The 15,125-nt window shown below is 49.4% G+C and overlaps 1 protein-coding gene across 1 annotated transcript; it reads left to right on the top strand.

The window, feature by feature from the left end:
- On the top strand, window positions 1-14,247 carry LOC310862977 (uncharacterized protein). The gene is made up of 3 exons (XM_083771099.1): window positions 1-173; window positions 2,074-5,097; window positions 10,967-14,247. Exons 1-3 carry the CDS (start codon window positions 65-67, stop codon window positions 14,146-14,148), a joined length of 6,315 nt encoding a protein of 2,104 aa, XP_083627225.1. The 5' UTR covers window positions 1-64; the 3' UTR covers window positions 14,149-14,247.
- The last annotated feature ends 878 nt before the right edge of the window (window positions 14,248-15,125 follow it).

Genomic DNA, 15,125 nt, shown 5'->3' with positions numbered 1-15,125 from the left:
TTTAGTTGCTAAAAAAGGCAAGACAAGTCTGTCGTCTGGAAATGGTTCGGCTTCTACGTTTCAGATGTGGAGAAAACTTGTCCCCGGTGTAAAAGTTGTAAAAAGGATGCACACGCGCTGTGCACTCTTCCCATTCGCCGCCGTTTGTTTTCCGGGTGCTAGTGCTAGAGCAGGTTGGTAGTGTTGCCGTCTATCACAGCCCTGCCTAGGCAGTGAGGCACCGACTTTAGTTTACGGGTACAGGGAGGCTTTATTTCCGACATGGGTTCGGTCCCTGTGGCCTGTTGGAGACGTCGGCATGAGTGGCTTGACGCACAACATGACGCTTATCAATACTCACCGAAATAAAGCCTGCTGGACCTTGGTAAAAGTCTATTCTCAAAGGCTGGGAAGTGTCAGTTCCCCAGCTTCTCTCTAAAATGCACTATTTTAGTCATGAAATAAAATGCATCCAAGTGGACCGGGTTGAGTCACTCACAACCCGGAAATGCCGTAGAAGAAGTTACTCTGTCCGGTACATTGCTTTTATTAAAAGTGCATTTTAGAGAGAAGCTGGCGACCTGAGACCCGTCCCAGCTTTGAGAATAGACTTTTACAAATGTCGACCAGGCTTTGTTTCGGTGAGTAGTTACGTTGTTTTGTTTATTTTCGGGGAATTCTAAAGCCTCGCACGAGTGGGAAAATTGCTAGAGCAGTGCATGGGTGTCAGTGAGAGATTCGCTGACGCACTGGACCAGGGCAATCAATACCGTGTCTTGACCTACTGTCTCATATTATCGTAAAGTCGGGTAGTGTGCACTGCTTATTTTACATCGAGGAACCGAGCCATGTGTGTCTGACTGTCTTTTGTTCTGTGTACGTCGCCGGCTAAAAACAAAGTGAAGCCTGACTTATGCTTCGCCGTACGACGTGTCGCATGCTAAAAAAATAGCTGATCTGCACGCTCACAACGTGTCGCCTCTGCAACACGTTGTGAGCTTGTAGATCGGCTATTTTCAGCACGCGGAAATATGGAGGATGAGACGTTCAGAAACTTGCCTTCACAGTAAAAGCATCAGCTGTCACAATAGTTGAAAAGAGAGATGTGGCATTATTTTTACACATGGCCCATATGACGAGACAGAATCAAAATGGAAAAGTGTGTGTGTGTGTGTGTGTGTGTGTGTGTGTGTATATATATATATATATATATATATATATATATATATATGGATATGCATTTGGATAATGTTAATGGTCATATTGTAAACTTTTCACTTGTTTAATCCCAAATGAGATTTATCTTTTTGTTTAAAAGGATCCCTGGTCAGATAAATATGCCTTAAAACACTATACTTGCCCTCTATAACTAAAAATAAAACACCTTCAATATTTAATTTCTTTCATAAATAGAGAATCTTTCACTCAAGAGGAATTAGGAACTGCTTCTGTCGCAAGTTGATGATGTCACATGTCCATGTGTGCTCCAGCCCCAGGGGATGTATGGAATGCACATGCTAATAAAAAGTATATTTAAATATTGCTTTGATGCTCATTATTCTTAGGTTATTAAGTTGTCTTTATTAGCATATGCATTCCATAGGGCTGGACCACACATGGACATAATTATCATCAACCTGCGATGGGAGCAGTCCCTATTGAGTGAAATATTCTGTATTTATGAAAGAAATAAAATATTGATGGTGTTTTTATTTTTTCTTCATATAGGGCAACTATAATGTTTTAAGGCATTTGTCTAATTAGCATTTAAAATAAATAAAAACATACCGGTATTTGAGACAATTGAGGTTTCAGAGAAAAAAAAAATTTTTTTTAGGCAAAGTCGTGCAGGCCTCCGGGCACTGCTGTAGAGGCCCCATGGGCACCGCTCTAGTATGAATAACTTTCAAAAGCCATGCATTGGTGGGGCTAGTGTAACTCCAAATATGGAGTTGATGACATCAGACTGGTCTACAAGTACTGATGTCGTGTTGATGACATCAGACTTGCCCAAATATGGAGTTCCGCGTGGCTCCAGATTGGCCAATAAGTACTTTCAGTTGACGCCTAATGCTTGTTAAAACTGTCTTCCAGGCGGCAGCAGCGATATGGCGGAATCTGTGGAAATGGATGTGATGGCGGCATTACTGAGCTCGGCCCTTTCCCTCGCAGACGGCCCGCCATCTGAACCTCAGCCCGCGGCGCTCCCTCCCACAGTCGGCACTTATCAGCGGCTGCTCTTCACCGACGACCTGGTGTCGGGGCGCCGCCGCGGGGCCCTTCACTTCGGTCTCGTGGACAGGATCCATGGCGATGACGATTTCTCTTCAGACTCGGACTCTGACGACAGCGGAGAAGACGACAGCGAAGACGACAGCGGAGAAGACGACAGCGGAGAAGACAACAGTGGAGAAGGAGGCGATGGAGAAGGAAACTCTCTGCACCCGAACGATGGCGGGGTGGACAACCGGCGTGGTCAGCCTGTCGAGAGGGGTTTTGTACGTGTCACCTGGTACCCTGACGGAGGAGATCAAGACGTCGAGGAGACAAAGCTGACTCTCGAAGATCGATCGATTGGCGTTTGCGACATCGTGCGACGAATGGATTCCGAGGACAACCAGAGAGGTATTGTGACCAACATCAATACAGAGTGTGCCGTGAAACTCCTGGGGACCAACCGCGTGCTGTACTCGGTCAACAGCAAGGTCCTCCGTAACATCTGGCCTTTCACGCAGGGTGACTTAATAGCCTACGATGACGTCTGGCTGGGGAGAGTACACGACCTGGACAATCGCATCGTCCTCAAGCTCTCCCACGGAGTCCGATGCTCCATGAGCGTGGAGGAGGGCGATGAGCTGCAAGACGTCTACCCGCACGTCAGCGACCACGGTCAGTTCTCTGTCGAGGAATACTACCACCCCGGACAGGTCCTGAGAGGACGCGCAAAACTCTTCTCCAAAGCACGATGGCTGTCCGGGGTCAAACCCAACCTCGGAAAGAAGGCAGGCAAGTTAAGGGCGGTGGTCGAGGAGGTCGAGGTGGCCGAGCTGTACGTGACATGGTTTGACATCAGCAGCCTCTCCCCCCAAAGGTCAGACGGCGTGGACCCCCCTCCCTCCACCCTGACACAGGAACACTTCAGCAAGGTGAGGCGGCTGGGCTGGCACGACCACAGCAAGAGGTGTATGGGAGATAGGCTGCTCTGCAGGCTTCCCCCCGCCGAGGGAGATTCCACAAGCATCGCCTGCGAACGACCCAAAGACGCTCCCGTCTTGCCCAAGCACCCGGTGGGCAGACGCCAAAAAAGGCAGCTCCGGGCCGGGGATTGGGTGCCGGTGGAGGTGGTGTCCACGAAGACTTCGGCGGACGTGACGTGGAAGGACGGCCGGGCGGAGAAGGAGATCCGCTCCAACGACCTGATCCCCGTCGAGCACGGCGTCGGCGACTTGTTTCCCCGGGACCTCGTCGTCGACCAGCGACCTCACGCCTCCCAGGACCTAGCGGTGTACGGCGTGATCCAGTCCGTGGATCACGAGGGCAGGACGTGCACCGTCCAGTGGGTCAAACCGAACTCCTCCGGCGACGATGTGGAGGCGATCGGAGAGGAAGAGGAGGACGTGAGTGTCTATGACATTGCGGCCCACCCAGTCTACGTCTTTAATACGGATGCCATTGTCGTCAAAGTGCAGTATTTTCAGAACGGAAAGACCAATGGCTGTGAAGACCAGACGCCGGTAGTGGGCGAGGTGTCCAGCGTGGACAAGAACCAGACGCCAGTAGTGGGCGAGGTGTCCAGCGTGGACAAGAACCAGACGCCAGTAGTGGGCGAGGTGTCCAGCGTGGACAAGAACCAGACGCCAGTAGTGGGCGAGGTGTCCAGGGTGGACAAGAACGGCAAGGTGGAGGTGGTATGGTCCGACGCCTCCAGGACCATCGTCCTTCCATGGCACATATACAACATGGAGGAGGAGATCGATGAGATGGAGGAGATGGACGATGACTCGGCGCAGGACGAGACCGATTCCGAGGATGCAAAGGAGGGCAGCATGGCGCCAAATGACTCGGCGGAGGACGAGATCGATTCCGAGGATGCAAAGGAGTGCAGCGTGGCGCCAGAGATCTCAGAGAATCTGGAGAACATGTTGGTGGAAGAACTGTTGCCTGTGTCCTCCGCCGAGCCCGCGTCCACCGCCTCAGCGACGCCCGCATCAGAGTGGAAGCACTTCCCGGATGACGAGGAGAACCCGGGGAAGAAAGTGCAAAAGGCCGGAGAAATGCCGGTCTCCGTGCTGGAGCATGCACCCGACGAGCACACTTTCAAGAGGACAGAGAACCAGCCAGCAGAGCCGAGGAAGTTCTTCAACACGGTGAGGAAAGAGATGTCTCTGTTCTCCACCTCTCTGCCCGAGGGCATCGTGGTCAAAACCTTCGAAGATCGCATGGATATATTCTCCGCCCTGATCAAAGGTCCGACCCGCACACCCTACGAGGACGGCCTGTTCCTGTTTGACATCCAGCTGCCCAGCACCTACCCTGTGGCTCCGCCGCTCTTCCACTACCTGTCCCAGTGCAGCGGACGCCTCAACCCCAACCTCTACGCCGACGGCAAGGTCTGCGTCAGTCTGCTGGGGACCTGGTCTGGCCAAGGCACTGAACGATGGACCAACGAGTCGAACCTCATGCAGGTCCTTATCTCCATACAAGGGCTGGTCCTCGTCAACGAGCCCTACTACAATGAGGCGGGCTACGAGAGCCACCGAGGCCTGCGGGAATGCTCCGAGAACAGCCGCTGCTACGACGAGATGGCCCTGATCAAGATGGTCCAGTCCATGACCCGACTTCTGCAGGCGCCCGGCGAGGTCTTCGGCCAGGAGATCCAGCAGCACTTCTCTGCGAGCGGCTGGAGGCTTGCACGCCGTCTGGAACACTGGCTGGAGCTCCACGAGACGCGGAGAAAGAGCGCATGCGGCGGCGTTCCCGAGCGCAGCGACTACCCGGACATCGGTTTCCCCCTCTTCCCGCTGTCCAAGGGCTTCGTGAAGAGCGTGAAGATCGTGCTGTCGCAGTACCGTGCTGCTCTGCTCACCGCCGGGATCTCTGAGGACACCAAGGACAATTAACCCTAGGTCAATCCAACTTTTGTCAAACCATCACTATATTTTACCTGATGTAATATATTCCTTTTAAAAAAAAAGTATATTTCTCATCAAAATGTATTAAAATAGTAATGGTAATTTGAGGTACTCTACTTTAATATTTCAACATGAAATTTCACAAACAAAATCACACTCGTGTGAAGTGAGGGGTGCTGTTATCATACATCGTCACATTGCGTGCTCAGTCAATCAAATCATCACATTCTGTAGTACACAGACACACATAGCTGGGTATAGGAGTGGCTAGCTCCCCTCAAAAAATAGAAGTATAAAGTAATCCATAAAATGTATCTAGATTTAAGATATCTTCATAGACTTGTTTGACTGACATCAATGTGTTTAGTTGGTTCTTCAGTACCGGTAGTTTAGTTTGTTCTGGTTCAAGGTTGTCTTTATTTGTCTCCCTAAGGATAAATTTGTCTTGGAGGCAGAGTCACAGCTGCATATAGTCAGTTACGGTTGCTGGCATTCGGCAATCTGATTGAGCATTTTGATTGACGGGAACAAATGAGTGTTTAAAATTAAATCTATTATACACAACGTGGAGTTCTATATCTCCTACCGGATGTGGGGGTCCGATATTCCGAGCTTGTGTGTCTTTTCACTGCTTGTTCAAAAATGGCCGGGGGGGTGGGGGGTGGACATGCCCATGATCTTCCCAGCCATATTTGCTAGCCTATTTATTTGAGATTTATATTTCACAGTCAGATTGCCAAACCAGCTGGAAGATTGATTCTATAGTAGCCCTGTAAAAGGTCAACATATTTACACTGACTCCGAAAAGCCTAAGTTTTCGAAGAAAGTGTAGACGCTGGTGTATCTTCTGAACCGTGACATAACTTAAAAATTAACCCATTGAAGTTTGCTCTTAAAGTACCCAAAGTAAAATAACTCATTACGCAGAATATCCCATTTCACAAGTTTTCAAATGTATAAAGTGTGAAGTGAGGTGTGCTCTTATCATCGTAGATCATACATAATCTCATTCAAACACTCAAAATTGTCCATTGTCTAGCATTTGATGTTTGTGTTAGGACAAAGTTTGTGTTTGCACACACACTAAAAGCTGGACATACAATTTAGGCATTTAGCAGACGCTCTTAATCCAGAGTGATTTACAGTAAGCAAGAACAAAAAACATGGTAATACATCAAATACAAAAAATAACTAGATAAAGTGCCCCTCGGGGCACAGGTTTTCACCAGGGCAGGTCAGGTTGTGGCCTCCTGGTGGCGCTATAATAGGCCAATGTGAAAAGGGTGCCATTTCTTCTTATGCCTTGGATGATTTGAAGCATTTTGTTCCAAAAATGTGTTTTGCAAAAATCCACCTGTTGGTGGCGCTATAACAAGTCAATGTGAGAAGGGTGGAATATATTCCTCAGCGTAGTAGGAAAGTCTGTGAAAGATTTCACGTAAATTGTACGCTGCGTTCATGATTTGAGGCTTTTTGTTCAAAACGGGCCAATCCTGCAAACTTTAAAAGCCAATGTGAGCCAATTTGGAACATGAAATATCGGACAGATCCGGCTTGAACACATGACTATAGAGATAGTGTGTAACGATTTGTGGGATTTTTGGACAGAATCTGGAGGAGTAATATAAAAAATGTGTTTTTCAAAAGTATAACAGGCCGTTCTGGAAAATTTGGGGCAGAATAATAATCATCATGAATCATACGGATGTAAGCTTATACCCAACAGTGGAATATATATCTAATGAAACTATAAGTGTATACACTATATAGACATAGGAGGGGCTCAAGAATTAACACTTGTATGAAGCAGTATTAGTTTTGTTCACTAAGACAAAGACTAAAAGACATTGGCTTTTCAGGAGACTAAATAGGAGTAAAGACTAAATGGTGTCTGATGTATTGGGGCAGTTCGGGAGGAAGAGAGGCCGCTTGGGTATCTGGTTCCTGCTGGTTTGATCCCCAGCTCCTCTGGGATTGTGTCGAAGTGTGCTTGAGCAAGACGCTTAACCCATACCTGGCCTGCTCCTGGTGAGCAGATTGATAGATTTGACACATTATTAGAAAATAATAGGTGTGCAGTGCCTGGTCAGTTTTTTGCGACCGAAGGTTGCAGTTAACTATGGAATCGTGCATTTACCGTCAGTTTGTTGGTCAGGCACCATATATGGCGCCCAGGTCTCGTGACATCATGTGACATCATCAGGGATGGAGATGTGGAGACCCTGATGTCATAGCAAATGCGACCTACTGTCGCAGTTAAGCCTGTATATGGAGATCCCTGATGTCATCAATATTGGCCACAGGGACATGCAGAGAGTGTTAGAGGGGCAGGGGCTGAAATCCCGTAAGAGGGCACTTTTGGACAAAAATAGCAGATCTACAAGCCCACGACGCGTCACGCTGCGATGCGTTGTGACTCATGAGCTTGTAGATCAGCTATTTTCGGGCGCAACCCTGCAATCTTTAGCTAGTGGAGATGCGGTGTACGACCTGGATTTATAAACAAATTTGTTCAACCCAAAATGCTGTGTTGAAGTTCAGGAGACTTCGGAAATAAACGCAATGCTCCTTAATGTTGCCTTCCAGCATGGCATGGAAAGGAGTGGCATTTGCATTTCTTTTACCACAGTAAATGCTGCATTCGTGGTCTGGAGAAGGCAGTTAGTTAGGTTAAGTTAGCTTAAGTTCTACAAAAAAAAAGCTTACCACTAGCTTTCTGCACAGATGTGTTCATAAAGGTGTCTACTATCACAGAAAAAAATGTTCCAAACCAACTCCCTTGGGAAACTTTGTGACAGTTGCTGAAAGTTGGGGTACCATTATCAACCAATATAAGAATTCCAAATTTCATTATACTTTAACCCATTCTGACCTGAGATCAGATTCATACGAGATTCATACGCGCAAAATGGGTTAAGTAGCATGTGACATGTCAAACTAGGGGGTTTTCATGATGCTGAATCCATTCCAAGCATGAGTCTTGCACGAAAATACTCCTTGGGCTAAATTCGGCCATAGCCACCCAAATGTGCTGACCTCATCACATTTGTGATGACGGATATGGGCATTTTTAGGCAAAGGAGTGGTTTTTTGTGCAAAACTAATGCTTGCAATGGATTCAGAATCTTGAAAACCCCCTAGTTTGACATGTCACATGCTACTTAAAGTATAATGAAATTTGGATTTATTTTGCCTTATATTGGTTATACTGTATAGCAGGGGTACTCAACTGGCGGACCGCGGTCCGCGACCGGACCGCGGACCACCTCTTTGCGGACCACCCAAAAATAAATAAAAAATATAACATCAGATGGTACATTTCTCATGTGAAATTGCTGCAAAGGCCCCCAAAATGTCCCCCAAGGGCCCCCAAAATTCTGGCGCGCGCTATGCGCGCGCACAGTGTGGCCTGCCAGGGCGTATAACTCCCGGCCTGATTTGGAGTTCCACTCCGGGCCTGCACTCTGCACCCCATTATTGGTTGGGTGGAAGGGGATCTGATTTGTATAAGCTTGGCTTGACCATACTAAACGGGCATAGAGCCCCGCTCTCCGATGGACGCCGCGCATGGGACCGGACCTCGGTCTTATTCAAAAAAATATTTGTGGACCTTCATCATTTCTAGTTGAGGACCCCTGCTGTATAGTACCCCAACTTTCAGCAGCTGTCAACGTTTCCCAAGGGAGTTGGGTTGGAACAAATGTTTCTGTGATAGTAGACACGAAAGCTAGTGGTAAGCATTTATTTTGCAGATTTGCCACAACTTAAGCTAACTTTACCTAACTAAGTTGTTTTACAGACGGCTAAAAGGGCAGGGGCTGAAGCCCCCTTTGATGTCTATGTGTACACGTCCCTGATTGGCCAGCAACTCTACATCTGACCTCAAAACCTTAGATCTCCATATACTGTATGGATATATGTCAGAACCTGTTCTGACATTCCGTATGTTGATCCTTCCCCATCCATCCTTCCACTACGATGTCTCCCTTTTAAATGATACCTGTCCATTCAAATGTCAAACTCTTTAACTGCCCCAAAGTTAAATAGTGCAACTGTTCCAAATAAAGTACTGATCATAATATAAAATAGTGCAACTGCGCCCGGCAGCCGGCGAAAACTAGAGTTCTCAACAGGCCCAAACAATAAGGCCCGGACCTACCTGGGCCCTCATCAAACCCTGTACACTCAAGAGAATGTCCCAGCTACCACCCTTAGATCTCCATACTTTATGTAGTTGACCTGTTCTGACATTCCATATGTTGACCTGACCTCATCAAACCTGGTACTCAAGACATGCTCCTTATATGGCCAGTAATGAATTCATTCCATGTTGTGACCCTCCATTCCAAAGTGCCAGCGCTCACCCAGCAGTCTGCCGACAATGAGGCGTTTCAGTGTTGTACTACATTTTAGGTTCTGCTGGAAGCGTGTCACAGCCTATAGCCAACTCCCTGGAGAAACAGCACACTATGGTTCTGGCCAGCAGAAGACGTACTACTGCACATTGTTGACCTTTTTGCCAAGATGGACTGTCTGTGACCCAGCATCCATCACTGAGTGAAACTCAAATCAATAATGACAATGTCACACAGTTCATCATTAGGTGGAGTGGACTAATCGGAATGCCCTCCCTTTGGAGCTGGCCTAAATGCACTGGCAAGTTCTAATGTGGTCCTGGCAGTGAGTGGCTCGGGAGGTAGAGTGGCCGCTTATATATCGGAAGGTTCCTGGTTGACTGGAGGAGCCCAATTAAGCCACAATGGCAGACTTTTAGTTTTTTGATTTGCCTCAATCCCTGGCTCCCCCTGGGTCTTACATGATCTTTGAATGTGTGACAGGAGTTGTGACAAGAAACTCTCATCTGTCATTTCTGTTCATACAAATATATATTTTAAATGCCTTTGAAATATCACACCACCATATATGGCCATCTCCATATAGTGACCAGATTTGACTGAGAGGCAGCCTCCCAGCTAAAACGAAATGAATACCGTATTATCTTTTTATCCAAAATGAGTTAATAGCACAGACAGACTCTTCACACACTAGAGCATGTCTCAAATAAATGTCAGAGCTGAAATCGACATGTAAATATGAAATAAATGCTTAAACATGTAGCTAGGTGTAATGTTAGATACCACAGAAGTGAACCTTTCAAGCCTGTTATCATATCTCCAAAACCGGTGGGTCAAACTGAACAACCAAACCATTCTTTCATGTGATCACATGAAAAAAACGAAGATTTAAAAAAATCCAATGGCAGTCCGTCCCTCAGTCAAATCTGGTCACATATGAAGATCACGACACTGACCTCATCTAACCCTGGATAACCATACATGGAGAAGACTGGATCATCACCTAGACCTGCATATATGGAGCCACCCCAGCTAAACCTCATCAAACCCTGTACACTCAAGACACGCTTTATATATAACCGGTACAGAATTCATTCCATATGTTGATCTGACCCCCCCCCCCCCCCCCCCCATGCCAAAGCGCCAGCGTTCGCCCAGAAGTCTGCCGTCACCGAGGCGGATGCGGGCACGCACGTTTTCGTCTTACTGGTTTAGGCTACAGTAGGACAGAGAGACTGCAAAGGCGGAACATGAACTGTGTGTGCGTGTGTGTGACAGGGCACGGGCACCGCTCTAGTATGAATAACTTTCAAAAGTCATGCATTGGTGGGGCTAGTGTAACTCCAAATATGGAGTTGATGACATCAGACTGGTCTACAAGTACTGATGTCGTGTTGATGACGTCAGACTTGCCCAAATATGGAGTTCCGCGTGGCTCCAGATTGGCCAATAAGTACTTTCGGTTGACGCCTAATGCTCGTTAATAACTCTGTCTTCCAGGCGGCAGCAGCGATATGGCGGAATCTGTGGAAACGGATGTGATGGCGGCATTACTGAGCTCGGCCCTTTCCCTCGCAGACGGCTCGCCATCTGAACCTCAGCCCGCGGCGCTCCCTCCCACAGTCGGCACTTATCAGCGGCTGCTCTTCACCGACGACCTGGTGTCGGGGCGCCGCCGCGGGGCCCTTCACTTCGGCCTCGTGGACAGGATCCATGGCGATGACGATTTCTCTTCAGACTCGGACTCTGACCTCGACGACAGCGGAGAAGACGACAGCATCGCTGTCGTCTTCTCTGCTGTCATCTTCTCTGCTGTCGTCTTCTCCGCTGTCGTCGAGGTCAGAGTCTTCGCCGCTGTCGTCTTCTCCGCTGTCGTCCTCTCCGCTGTCGTCTTCTCCGCTGACGACAGTGGAGACGACAGTGGAGAAGACGACAGTGGAGAAGACGACAGCGGAGAAGACAACAGTGGAGAAGACAACAGTGGAGAAGACAACAGTGAGGAGACACAGGAGACAACAGGAGGCGACGGAGAAGGAAACTCTCCGCACCCGAACGATGGCGGGGTGGACAACCGGCGTGGTCAGCGTGTCGAGAGGGGTTTTGTGCGTGTCACCTGGTACCCTGACGGAGGAGATCAAGACGTCGAGGAGACAAAGCTGACTCTCGAAGATCGATCGATTGGCGTTTGCGACATCGTGCGACGAATGGATTCCGAGGACAACCAGAGAGGTATTGTGACCAACATCAACACAGAGTGTGCCGTGAAACTCCTGGGGACCAACCGCGTGCTGTACTCGGTCAACAGCAAGGTCCTCCGTAACATCTGGCCTTTCACGCAGGGTGACTTAATAGCCTACGATGACGTCTGGCTGGGGAGAGTACACGACCTGGACAATCGCATCATCCTCAAGCTCTCCGACGGAGTCCGATGCTCCATGAGCGTGGAGGAGGGCAATGAGCTACAAGACGTCTACCCGCACGTCAGCGACCACGGTCAGTTCTCTGTCGAGGAATACTACCACCCCGGACAGGTCCTGAGAGGTCGCGCAAAACTCTTCTCCAAAGCACGATGGCTGTCCGGGGTCAAACCCAACCTCGGAAAGAAGGCAGGCAAGTTAAGGGCGGTGGTCGAGGAGGTCGAGGTGGCCGAGCTGTATGTGACATGGTTTGACATCAGCAGCCTCTCCCCCACAAGGTCAGACGGAGTGGACCCCCCTCCCTCCACCCTGACACAGGAACACTTCAGCAAGGTGAGGCGGCTGGGCTGGCACGACCACAGCAAGAGGTGTATGGGAGACAGGCTGCTCTGCAGGCTCCCCCCCACCGAGGGAGATTCCACAAGCATCGCCTGCGAACGACCCAAAGACGCTCCCGTCTTGCCCAAGCACCCGGTGGGCAGACGGCAGAAAAGGCAGCTCCGGGCCGGGGATTGGGTGCCGGTGGAGGTAGTGTCCACGAAGACTTCGGCGGACGTGACGTGGAAGGACGGCCGGGCGGAGAAGGAGATCCGCTCCAACGACCTGATCCCCGTCGAGCACGGCGTCGGCGACTTGTTTCCCCAGGACCTCGTCGTCGACCAGCGACCTCACGCCTCCCAGGACCCAGCAGTGTATGGCGTGATCCAGTCCGTGGATCACGAGGGCAGGACGTGCACCGTCCAGTGGGTCAAACCGAACTCCTCCGGCGACGATGTGGAGGCGATCGGCGAGGAAGAGGAGGACGTGAGTGTCTATGACATTGCGGCCCACCCAGTCTACGTCTTTAATACGGATGCCATTGTCGTCAAAGTGCAGTATTTTCAGAACGGAAAGACCAATGGCTGTGAAGACCAGACGCCGGTAGTGGGCGAGGTGTCCAGAGTGGACAAGAACCAGACGCCAGTAGTGGGCGAGGTGTCCAGCGTGGACAAGAACCAGACGCCAGTAGTGGGCGAGGTGTCCAGGGTGGACAAGAACGGCAAGGTGGAGGTGGTATGGTCCGACGCCTCCAGGACCATCGTCCTTCCATGGCACATATACAACATGGAGGAGGAGATCGATGAGATGGAGGAGATGGACGATGACTCGGCGCAGGACGAGACCGATTCCGAGGATGCAAAGGAGGGCAGCATGGCGCCAAATGACTCGGCGGAGGACGAGATCGATTCTGAGGATGCAAAGGAGTGCAGCGTGGCGCCAGAGATCTCAGATAATCTGGAGAACATGTTGGTGGAAGAACTGTTGCCTGTGTCCTCCGCCGAGCCCGCGTCCACCGCCTCAGCGACACCCGCATCAGAGTGGAAGCACTTCCCGGATGACGAGGAGAACCCGGGGAAGAAAGTGCAAAAGGCCGGAGAAATGCCGGTCTCCGTGCTGGAGCATGCACCCGACGAGCACACTTTCAAGAGGACAGAGAACCAGCCAGCAGAGCCGAGGAAGTTCTTCAACACGGTGAGGAAAGAGATGTCTCTGTTCTCCACCTCTCTGCCCGAGGGCATCGTGGTCAAAACCTTCGAAGATCGCATGGATATATTCTCCGCCCTGATCAAAGGTCCGACCCGCACACCCTACGAGGACGGCCTGTTCCTGTTTGACATCCAGCTGCCCAGCACCTACCCTGTGGCTCCGCCGCTCTTCCACTACCTGTCCCAGTGCAGCGGACGCCTCAACCCCAACCTCTACGCCGACGGCAAGGTCTGCGTCAGTCTGCTGGGGACCTGGTCTGGCCAAGGCACTGAACGATGGACCAACGAGTCGAACCTCATGCAGGTCCTTATCTCCATACAAGGGCTGGTCCTCGTCAACGAGCCCTACTACAATGAGGCGGGCTACGAGAGCCACCGAGGCCTGCGGGAATGCTCCGAGAACAGCCGCTGCTACGACGAGATGGCCCTGATCAAGATGGTCCAGTCCATGACCCGACTTCTGCAGGCGCCCGGCGAGGTCTTCGGCCAGGAGATCCAGCAGCACTTCTCTGCGAGCGGCTGGAGGCTTGCACGCCGTCTGGAACACTGGCTGGAGCTCCACGAGACGCGGAGAAAGAGCGCATGCGGCAGCGTTCCCGAGCGCAGCGACTACCCGGACATCGGTTTCCCCCTCTTCCCGCTGTCCAAGGGCTTCGTGAAGAGCGTGAAGATCGTGCTGTCGCAGTACCGTGCTGCTCTGCTCACCGCCGGGATCTCTGAGGACACCAAGGACAATTAACCCTAGGTCAATCCAACTTTTGTCAAACCATCACTATATTTTACCTGATGTAATATATTCCTTTAAAAAAAAAAGTATATTTCTCATCAAAATGTATTAAAATAGTAATGGTAATTTGAGGTACTCTACTTTAATATTTCAACATGAAATTTCACAAACAAAATCACACTCGTGTGAAGTGAGGGGTGCTGTTATCATACATCATCACATTGCGTGCTCAGTCAATCAAATCATCACATTCTGTGGTACACAGACACACATAGCTGGGTATAGGAGTGGCTAGCTCCCCTCAAAAAATAGAAGTATAAAGTAATCCATAAAATGTATCTAGATTTAAGATATCTTCATAGACTTGTTTGACTGACATCAATGTGTTTAGTTGGTTCTTCAGTACCGGTAGTTTAGTTTGTTCTGGTTCAAGGTTGTCTTTATTTGTCTCCCTAAGGATAAATTTGTCTTGGAGGCAGAGTCACAGCTGCATATAGTCAGTTACGGTTGCTGGCATTCGGCAATCTGATTGAGCATTTTGATTGACGGGAACAAATGAGTGTTTAAAATTAAATCTATTATACACAACGTGGAGTTCTATATCTCCTACCGGATGTGGGGGTCCGATATTCCGAGCTTGTGTGTCTTTTCACTGCTTGTTCAAAAATGGCCGGGGGGGTGGGGGGTGGACATGCCCATGATCTTCTCAGCCATATTTGCTAGCCTATTTATTTGAGATTTATATTTCACAGTCAGATTGTCAAACCAGCTGGAAGATTGATTCTATAGTAGCCCTGTAAAAGGTCAACATAATATTTACACTGACTCCGAAAAGCCTACGTTTTCGAAGAAAGTGTAGACGCTGGTGTATCTTCTGAACCGTGACATAACTTAAAAATTAACCCATTGAAGTTTGCTCTTAAAGTACCCAAAGTAAAATAACTCATTACGCAGAATATCCCATTTCACAAGTTTTCAAATGTATCCAC

This window comes from Protomyctophum parallelum (assembly GCF_964188405.1).
Source record: "Protomyctophum parallelum genome assembly, chromosome: 8".
NCBI lineage: Eukaryota > Metazoa > Chordata > Actinopteri > Myctophiformes > Myctophidae > Protomyctophum > Protomyctophum parallelum.
Note: the sequence above shows the minus strand (reverse complement) of the source record. Positions and strands in the feature narration are given on the sequence as shown.

Coding starts and splice junctions, on each gene's coding strand:
- LOC310862977 (XM_083771099.1), top strand. CDS start 65: ATGTGGAGAAAACTTGTCCCCGGTGTAAAAGTTGTAAAAAGGATGCAC. Junction 174..2,073: donor GGGTGCTAGTGCTAGAGCAG/GTTGGTAGTGTT, acceptor ACTGTCTTCCAG/GCGGCAGCAGCGATATGGCG. Junction 5,098..10,966: donor TGAGGACACCAAGGACAATT/AACCCTAGGTCA, acceptor TCTGTCTTCCAG/GCGGCAGCAGCGATATGGCG.